Genomic DNA, 10,721 nt, shown 5'->3' on the forward strand with positions numbered 1-10,721 from the left:
CCCAGAGCCCTAAAAACTCTGGCAAGAGGACCAGAAATATCAAAGCAGCGGAACACATCACCAGGCACTTGCCTGGAGTGAGCAGTGGCTGCCCTTGGTCCTTCCCCACTCACCCCCTTAATCTGTCACTTTTTTTCCTCCTCATTAAGGTCAAACTACTTGAAAGAAAGCCCCCCCCCCACCCCAACTGTAGCCCTCACCTCCCACTAATCCTTAACACAGTGTCCCACTCCCCCCTCACCACTTTGCACATTCTGTGGCTGCTTCTCTGGCAATCAGGCTTATGCTTCTCTCCACCTTCAGAAACTCTCTAGTCTCTGGCTTCAGGGACCCCATTCTCTTCTGCTTTCTTCCTTCCTGTTTCTTCCCAGCCCCCATTCACAGTCAAGCACAGTGGCTAGATACACAGGTAGCCAGGTTACCTGTGTAATCCTGGCTTTACCACTAACTGGCTGGGTGAGCTTGGTAAATTATTTACCCTCCCTGTGCCTGACTTTTCCAATCTGTAAATAGGGAAAGTAATAGTAGATAGGGATGTTACAGGCATTAGTAGGGATTAAATAATATTGAGAGCACTCTTGTGTAAACTGCTTAGAACAATGCCTGGCATGTGATAAACTAGGCCTATCCTATAATAGGAGAAAGCCTTGAGAATTCTTTGAACTAGATGGGACTTGATTTTAAGCCGTAATTGACTGTAAGTTATTTGGCTGGACACTTCAGTAAGCCCCTTTCTGCCCAGTGGAATGGAGAAGCTACAAAATGCAAGTTCAGTAATTTATTAGGGGAAAAAATACCATGTCAGTACTTCCCTGAGTTTTTCTTTCTCTGCCTATGCCTCTATGTTCCAAGGATTAGGAAGGAAAAGAACTTCAGAAAATGAGAGGTCCCAAAGACTGTTGCAAATGAAAACTGCTACAAAATATCTTTCTCTTGATGAGCTACCACAGAAGGTAGAGGGCAGTGCCCCTGAAGTATCCTTATAAGTAAACTTGAATATAAGTAAGTTTCTAGATCCTAATATTTACAGAAACAAGTTAAGTTAGCAGTTTTCACACTCTGTCACAGAAAATCACTGGGGAGCTTTTAAAACATCCTGATACCTAGACTGCAAGCAGGATCAATTAAATCAGAGTGTCACAGGATGGGACTCAGGCATGAATAACATCTTTTTGTTGTTTTTGTTTGTTTTGCGACAGAGTCTTGCTGTGTCACCCAGAGATGGAGTGCAGTGGCACAATCTTGGCTCACTGCAACCTCTGCTTCCTGGGTTCAAGTGATTCTAGTGCCCCAGCCACCTGAATAGCTGGGATTATAGACATGCGTCACCATGCTGGTCTCGAACTCCTGGCCTCAAGTGATCCACCCACCTCAGCCTCCCAAAGTGCTGGGATTACAGGTGTGAGTCACCATGCCTGGCCAACTTTCCTAGATGATTCCAACATGCAGGTGAGTTTGAGAGTTAAGGAATTAAATGACACTTTAAAAAATCAATCAGCCAAATCCAGCATGTGGGATATTCTATAGAACAGAATGATGCAGGACAAGTGAGCCCCAAAATTAGGGCTTAGCTCAAGAGGGTGCTTTGCTTTGCCCAGGGAAGAGTTCAAGGGCAAGCCAGTGGTATGAGGCAACAACTTTTATTGAAGTGTCAGTGTACAGCAGCAGCAGAGGTACTGCTCCTTACAGAGCAGGGCTACCCCCTAGGCAGTGTGCCCAGAGTAGCAGCTCAGAAGCAGTTCTGCAGTTACATTTATACCTACATTTAATTATATGCAAATTAAGCATCCAATTATGCAGAAATTTCTAGAAAAGGGGTGTTAACTTCCGAGACACCTGGTCATTGCCATGGAAAGGGGTGGCAACTTCCTTGTGTTGCCATGGCAATGGTAAACTGACATTGCACATTGGTGGGTGTGTCTTGTGGAGAGGTGATTTTGCCTCTTCCCTCTTAGCTAGTCTTCAATTTGGTCAGGTGTTGGAGCCCCACTTCTGGAGTTGAATTCTGCCTCCTACCTCATTCCTCCCTCAGAGATTAGATATGCCTTCTTAATTTTAAGCAGGCTGCAGAAGGGCAGTGGTCCATCTTCTGTAACTGCTTCCTGCTTAGTTTATGGGTATAGGCCCTGCCTAGCACTGGAAGAGTACAAATCTCTGGATACCATATCTAAGGGCAGGATGCTTTTATTTTCTGGGTCAGTAGATGGGATGGGTTGGAAGCCTTTTGACAGCATTTTCTTTATCTGGAACTGTTGTAATTTAGAAGACACAGATTTTATAAAGAGGTTAAACAAGCAAGGGCCAAAGATTAGTAATAACAAGATGGCTATTAAAGGTCCTAGGAGAGAGAAAAACTAGGTGAGACTTTGAACGGCACTTTTGATAATTGACCAGATATAGTTGGAGTCAGTGCCCTGATTATAGATATGTAACCGGGTAGCTTGCTTATAGATCTTGTGAAAGTTAAACTCAACCTGTTCAGAGTTGTTAATACATGTGCAGCAGGTTTTATTAATAACTGCACAGACTACATCTTGTTTGGCTAGTAAATAATCTATACACTGGGGCTGGCAAGTCAGGGGCTCTTCTCTGGCCATTCCAGATACCCATCTTATGACACTTTTTCAGGATGGGTAACCCTGAAGGGTCAGGTTACTTAAAGCATTTGCTAATAATTGCACTTTTGGCTATTGTTAAACCTCTTTTGCCCTGTCCCTATTGTTGTAAACTTTAAAGGCCACATTTAAAAGGCTCATAGGGGTTTGAGGTCCTATTGCTGCTTTTTGTAGCTTCCTCCTAGTGTAAGGGGCAGATTGAGTAATAAAATGCATACCTGGGAGAGCTTGTCCTTTTTGGGAGTCTGGGTCTGCATTAGTATATTTTCTGAGTGTTTCACCAAAATGACCCTGAAATAGAGTGGGATTTTCTCATTTTCCCTGAGTTATTTCTATAACCTTGTCGTAAATGACTGGCTTAACCACACAATTTTCCTTCACTTTTTTTCTTTTCATGGCACAGCAAGCAAATGGCAATACTTGCAAGTGATGACAAGTGAAATCAAAGAATATGGTAAAATGTATAAACCTTTTTTTTTTTTTTTGATTCTCTGAAAACTGGCCAAATTTTTCCTTGTATAAAACCAAATTATAGATAGACAATGCCCCTTGTACTCTAAGTGTTCCTCCATTTCCATCAGCTACCTCCTGCAATGGACGTAGGTTTGACTTTACGGGCTTATATGGGGCCCTACTCCTGGTGGTCCTGGTTGGGCTTACTTTTTTGGGCCCTGGGGGGTAAGGGCTTGGGCTAGTTGGATAAGGGGAAGGGGTGCCTGATGACCTTGAGTTAGAATCCTTCATTAGAAAACTAATGGGACTACCCTCAGAATAGGACTGAGGAGACTTCAGACAGGGCATAGGCCTTCTACAGGGGAGCTGCTTGGAGAGCATCCCTTAGGTGTGGCTTTTTGGTGTCTGGAAGTAATGTGAACCACTATAGAGCCACAGAAGCCTGTGCATAAGAGATCTCTATTTTCCTTTCTTTTTAGAGAGCAAATCTATTTGTTAAATATCACTATGATGTAAAGAACCCTGCCTAGGTTCTTTCTCTAGTTTAAATTTACTCCAGTTGTCTACAAGCCACCCTAGTGGCGAGTCTCTTGGGATGCTCACCATTGTCCCCAAGTTTAATAAAAATATCTACAGGGGTTTCAATTACCCTAAGTTTGTTTTATCTTACTTTTTAAGAACGAGTCTCACTCTGTCACCCAGGCTGGAGTGCAATGGCACGATCTTGGCTCACTGCAACCTCCACCTCCCAAGTTCAAGTGATTCTCATGCCTCAGCCTTCCAAGTAGCTGGGATTACAGGTGCCCGCCACCATGCCCTGCTAATTTTTGTGTTTTTAGTAGAAATAGGGTTTCGCCATGTTGCCCAGGCTGGTCTCAAACTCCTGGGCTCAAGCGATTCACCCACGTCAGCCTACTAAGGTGCTGGGATAACAGGCATGAGCCACCACGCCTGGCCTAGTTAGCCTAAGTTTAGCAAATGCCTAGTTACTTTTCCCTTTTAATTTCTCACTTTATTCTACAGAGAAGGCATAATTGAGGGAGCACAGTGTTACGAAGGTGCATTATGAGCTGAGCTATGAATGGGCAGTAGAATGTTGAACCTAAATTTTGCAGACAGCAAGTGTTATGCGGAGAGAGGCTAAACAAATGGTGACAATGGAAGGGAGAAAGGAAAAGGGGTTGCCCAGGGGGAAATCTCGGAGGCCCTGACTTGCTGGAGAACCTACCTACCAGCAGAGACAATGAAAAAAAATGTTTGGGTGGCCACTTGTTTACTGCTGTAGGTGGTTGGCTGTCATGCCAGGGGATTGGGTAGTCCCAGCTTCTTCAACCAAGAGGGCTGAGCAAGGCAGTTATAAGCTAGCACAAAGGAAGGGGACTGCAACTGGCTATTAGGGAAGTAACTTCTAACTTTAGGGCAGACAAAGGCGAGACCAATATTTTCCTAGAGGTGGGGACTGTAATCCACAATCCTAGAGGGAATGTCAATGCTGAAAACCCCAGAGCGTCTGCCGGGGCAGACGAAAATACCAAAACCCAGAGTGCCTGAGTTTCAGCCAGCGAGGGTCTCCTCACCAAATACTGAAAACCCCATGGAGGCTGGACATGGTGGCTCACGCCTGTAATCCCAGCACTTTGGGAGGCCAAGATGGGTGGATCACCTGAGGTCAGGAGTTCAAGACCAGCCTGGCCAACATAGTGAAACCCCTTCTCTACTAAAAACACAAAAATTTGCTGGGCCTGGTGGTGCATGCCTGTAGTCCCAGCTACTCGGGAGGCTGAGGCAGAAGAATCACTTGAACCTGGGAGGCATAGGTAGCAGCAAGCCAAGATCATGCCACTGCACTCCAGCCTGGGTGACAGCAAGGCTCGGTCTCAAAAGAAAAAAAAAAAAACTGAAAACAAAACATATATTTTAGGACTGAAAATGACTGGTGGAGCAATAAAATGGAGTCAGAGGAGAAAGAACTGGGGGAAGATGTAGCAAGGATGTGCTTCAAGGCACTCAAACAACAGGGTACTTTTAACTGACCACTTACCCAAAGACTTTTACTTCCTATCTTACCCGATATTAGGGGGTGAGGTAGGGGAACACAAGGAACATTCACTTATCCTCAGGAGTCAAAATGGCTCTCACCAATCTTTCACATGGGACCCAGGTGAAAGTCTCTCCCAATTTCCTCAGCTTAGGTGGGCTCAGCTGTCACATGGGGGACCAGGATGGGGCTGGTAACCCACCGGCCTGCTGGTTGGAGCAGTGGGTCCCGTATGAGGCAGCAGCATTATGACCCCTTACACATCCACTTGGCTCCACCTGTCAGGGAAAATGATGGCTCTGAAAAGAACCTCTGGTTACTGTTATAGCTCTGTAGTGTTGGCAGCTCTTTATTGTTAGAGCTCTTGCAGCCTCAGTCGCAGACTGCTTTGCCATCTCTCCATTTACCTTCTCACCAATCGCCATCTCTCACTGGTCTCTTGCTGTCTTGCTGACTACCATCTCTCATCATCTCTTGCCAATCACCACTTCTCTGCTGATCACTGATCATCTCTTTTGTCTCGCTGCCTTACTACTATCTTGCCTTCATGCTGATTGCCTCTGTCTCCACTGTCTCTGCTGTCTTCATCCCATCTGGGTTGCCAGATGATGCAGGACAGGTGAGCCCCCAAACTGGGGCTTAGATCAGGAGGGTCCTTTTTTTTATTTCTTTTTTATTTCTTTTTGCTTGTTTCATAAAATGAATGAATCAATGGTTCTCAGCTTAATTCAGGAAAGAATTCAAAGGTGAGCTAGTGGTGTTAGACAACAGCTTTTATTGAAGCAGTAATGTACAGCAGCAGCAGAGGTACTGCTCCTTTGCAGAGCAGGGCTAACCAATAGGCAGCATGTCCAGAGTAGTATCTCAGAATCTGTTCTGCAGCCATATTTATACCCACTTTTAATTATATTCAAATTAAGGGGCAGATTATGCAGAAATTTCTAGAGAAAGGGTGGTAACTTCCTGGTCATCAGGTTGTTGCCATGGAAAGGGGTAGCATGGCAATGGTAAACTGACATGGCACATTGCTGAGCATGTCCTACAGAGACGTGCTTTTGCCTCTACTCTGTTTTGGCTAATTCTCGATTTGGTCTGGTGTCAGCCCCACTTCTGAAGTCGAGTGAAGACTCCTACGTCAGGAAGACCTAGATTCTTCAACAAATAAATGGCATTAATAAACATTCAGAGGAGAAAGGGGAACTATAGATTAAAAGACACTGAATAGACTTATCAACCAAATGTAATGGTAATGGTAAACCTTATTTGGACCCTGATAAGAACAAAACAATTGCAAAAAGACATATTTGAGACAATTGGGAAAATTAAAACACAATGATATTCATGAATTACTGTCAATTTAGTTGTCATAATGATACTATGGTTATGTTTTTGAAAAGTCCTTATTTGTTAGAAATTCACGCTGAAGTACTTGTCCTTGTAAGCTGATATAATGTCTAGGATTTTGCTTTACAATACTCAGAAAATAAAAGAGGAAGAAAAAAAGAAAACAGCACAAACATGATAATTGTTGAAGTTAGGTGAGACACATATGGGAGTTTGTCATAATATTCTTTCTACACTTACATATGTCTGACATTGTCCATAGCAATTTTCTTTTAAATTTAAAAAATCCTACCTTCCTTCATTCCTGAATAATTCAGTCCAAAAACCATTAGGTGGGGCCACAGGAGATGGAGGAGGAGGTGGCAGTCCAGCCTAGAGTGAACTTGGACCCCAAGTGGAGTGAGGAGAGTGTCACATGGGTGAGAGGAGGAAACTATGGTAGAAAAATTGACACATACATTGCTACCATCTATTCCATAGGCCTCATTCCAATTTCACCAAGTTGTAACATTTGAGGTCTGAGCCCAACTGAGATAAGTGAGAAGGCATGGGGAAATTGATTATATACATGAAAGATTGATTAAATAATCAGTTACAGTCATCCTTTGGTATCCTTGGGGGATTGGCTCCAGGACTCTCTCAGGTACCAAAATCTGAGGATGCTCTTTTCCCTAATATAAAATGGAAGAGTATAGTATTTTCATGTAATCTATACCCAGTATACTTTAAGTAGTTTCCAGATGTACTTATAATATCTAATACAATGTAAATGCCATGTAAATATTTGTTACAATGTATTTCTCTATTTGCATTATCTTTTTCATCATTGTCAAGAAAAAAAAAAAACCCTTTTTATCTGAGGACTGCAAGCCCCTTTAAACGATCAGACCCAGAGAAGCACTGATATGCAATAGCACTCATGTCATACTCCCCTCTTGAGCTAAATAATTTCCTCTTAAAGGCACTTGCTTATGTGGGCTCTGCATAACTGTCCTCATTTTGGCTTAAGTGATCTCTTTAAAATAGTATTTTGTGCCTCAGCTTCTTCCTGTTAGGTCAACATTGCATTGTTATTTTCAATTTTTTTATTTTAAATGTTTTTTTTATCTGTAATTGGTTGAACCCAAGATACAGACAGCCCACTAGTCATATTAGCATCCAGGTTTCTCACTGTCAGAGAAGGGAGTTACAAACATAAAAAATAAAAGGCCAAAATGAATCCTGCAGTATTGGATTAAAATTAAAGGTGTTGGTGTGAACTCAATGTTCCACTATCTGTAGTTACTTATAGAAATAAATATAGACATAGGTATGTAGGTGTGTGTAATATATATATATACACACACACACACACATATACTCACACATATGTAATTCCCACATGAGCCACAGGTCTCTTGGAAATGTTATCCAAAAGACCACTAGAATGGCTAAATGGTAGAAAAGAGGGCTTTATTGGTTATACTAGTTTTCAAACTGGGAAGAGACTGTCTCTTGCGTGGACCAAAGGTACCCTCTTCCAGGAAGGAAAGAACAAGTTGGGCTTTATGCTTCACAGTGTATGACAATAAAGTCATACATATTCAGCAGGTTTGGGGGAAAGCTGGATATATTTATGAGGGGAGCAGAGTTCATGTGCGGTAAGTAAACATAGATGCAACATACATCCCATGTTCACTTTGGGGTGGCGTGGGGTGGGTAGCATTAAAATGAGGGAGAATTTGGCTCTTCATGTCTAAAGGTGAACTACAGGACACAAAGACAATTTATATGCAGCCCCTATGAGCCGGCTGAAACTGGCTTAACATCTACAATTGCTAATCAGAAAATAATGCTTGTAAGGCTGGTCCTCTATTCAGTCGGAGTTGTAGTGCTCTGGGTTATAAATTGGAGTTGGGATTTGCCTGATAGCTCCTGTTATTAGGGCGTTTAGTAAGAATATGGCTTTTCTTGTAGCCGTCGGAATTTAGAAATTTACTTTACCAGCAAGGCCCTGAACCATCGAACACAAGCAGGTATACATGAACACATGCAGGTAAGGTTAAGATTGTTTCCTTAACTTTAAGGTTCATCTTAGTTGATAGAGGTGTGTCTATTTTGGTCTCTCAGATCACAGAGACAAGACTCTAAAAAGATGACACCTTTTTAGCACTGATCAGGGTCGGTGTATCTCAGCCTTCCACTGACAAAAATCTCTTTTCCTTCTCCTAAATCAGAGGAGTCAAGGAGAGGCATTTCCAACTCTTGGAGCTACTGTGGGTTTGAGCATCACAACAAACAACACAAACTATTTGAGAGAGGCTCTTCCTAAGAATATCTCTTCTCCCCACTCCTCTCACTCCCATGTAAGAAATTGTCCATTACCAACAGAATTGGTAAAAGGCCTAAAAATTTAAAGAAAGGTAACAAAAGCCAGTCATCAAGACACTAAAGGTAAGGTGCTCCTTATAGGAAAAAAATAATAAATAATAATAGGAGATCATTATTACATCATGCTTACTCCATGCAAGGTACTATTTTAGGTGCTTTACATATATTCATTTAATCCTCGCGGACACAATCCTCACAGCCTTATCTAATGGGTTAGGTGATATACATTATCTCCATTTACAAAGATGTAAAATGCAGCACAGAGAGGTTACGGATCGGCCAGAAGTCACACAGTTAGCAGGACCCAACCTGACAGGCCAACTCTAAAATCCAGGCTCCTGACCAGTAATGCCAACAGTAATTTAAAGGGCTTTTAATACTGAACTTGTCTCTAAGAGCAGCAAAGATTTAAAGGCTCTCATTTTTTAAGGCCTGTGACTATAACCCAAGAATCCCGTCTCCTAACGAATTAAGGCACCAACCCAGAGAACGGAACGGCAGTCCACAACACGGCCCTGAACAAAAAGGCTCTTCTAGTGAGCCCTTTGTGGAGTCCACGGCCCAAAGGCTTCCTGGGAAGACAGGGTTCAGGGAGTTGGGGAGGGTCGGAGGCGGGGGGCGGAATTGGTGAGGGAGGGATTCCCGCCCCCCCCAACCACCACCACACACACACACACACACACACACACACACACACACACACGGACCCTAAGAACTGCATGACAGGTCAGAGAAGAGCAACAGAAGGAGGCGTGACCGCACATCTATAAGCAGATTCCGCGTGAGCCCACATCTGTAAGCGGGTTCCCAACCGGCTTCTGCCATAGACCACACACTGACAGTGTCAGAAACTAACAAACCATACACACAGGGCGGAACACAAAGGCCACTTCCGTTCCTCTCTAGCCACCTACCTGACAGACTCTGTGGTTTGCCAGCCCCCAACGCGTCTTCTTCCCTCCAGTGTCGCTGTTAAAATGACTTTTAAAAATGATTCTTTCAGCAAAGGGAGAAAAGGATCAGAGATATGTCTATATTTTGCTAGATTTTTGTGAAGATAGAAGAGATTAATAAGACTTTAATATATATTTGTTTCGATCTTGTATATTCAGAAGAAACCCCAGAGAGATACATTACATTAATAACGGTGGTTACCTATGAGGATTAGAAACTGGGTAGACTAGGGGATATAGGTAGGAGGAAGAATGATTACTGTACACTTTTTAATATATTTTGAGGTGATTGCATTATCTAATTAAAACAAAGAATGATTACACCTTTTAATATATTTTGATGTAAATGAGTGCATTATCTAATTAAAACATTCAATATAAATGAATAAACCATGCTTTAAAAAATGTGTTGTAGTTTTTACACAGAAAGCCCAAGATAATCTAACACTTGAATTATTTTGATTAGTAAGAGAGTTTAGCAAGGTTGCTGGATGAAAAACATCAGTATTCACAATTGCTCTTCTGGTCTACCAACAAGAGTTTGAAAATGTAATTTTTAAAAGACAGTAACTACAGGAGCAATGAAATAAAAAGACACCTTAACGAAAACATAAAATTTTATTAAGAAAAGGATAAATAGGCCGGGCGCGGTGGCTCAAGCCTGTAATCCCAGCACTTTGGGAGGCCAAGACGGGCGGATCACGAGGTCAGGAGATCGAGACCATCCTGGCGAACACGGTGAAACCCCGTCTCTACTAAAAAATACAAAAAACTAGCCGGGCGACGTGGCGGACGCCTGTGGTCCCAGCTACTCGGGAGGCTGAGGCAGGAGAATGGCGTAAGCCCGGGAGGCGGAGCTTGCAGTGAGCCGAGATCGCGCCACTGCACTCCAGCCTGGGCGACAGAGTGAGACTCTGTCTCAAAAAAAAAAAAAAAAAAAAAAAAAAA

General features: G+C 42.8%; 1 protein-coding gene across 4 annotated transcripts in view; it reads right to left on the bottom strand.

Annotated features, from left to right (window-relative positions):
• ZKSCAN4 (zinc finger with KRAB and SCAN domains 4) overlaps positions 1 to 10,721 on the bottom strand; it is a 33,835-nt gene that overhangs the window by 9,790 nt on the left and 13,324 nt on the right. The window contains exon 1 of one of the 4 annotated variants that reach the window (XM_025384504.1): positions 242 to 365. The exons of 2 other annotated variants lie outside the window; for them this stretch is intronic. In XM_025384504.1, coding sequence (XP_025240289.1) covers positions 242 to 253 — 12 coding nt within the window. In that variant the 5' untranslated portion in view covers positions 254 to 365. Of the gene's footprint in view, positions 1 to 241; positions 366 to 10,721 lie in introns of those variants that run through there. One more of the 4 variants, XM_025384503.1, reaches the window with a different exon arrangement.

This window comes from Theropithecus gelada, chromosome 4 (genome assembly GCF_003255815.1).
Source record: "Theropithecus gelada isolate Dixy chromosome 4, Tgel_1.0, whole genome shotgun sequence".
Taxonomy (NCBI): Eukaryota; Metazoa; Chordata; class Mammalia; order Primates; family Cercopithecidae; genus Theropithecus; species Theropithecus gelada.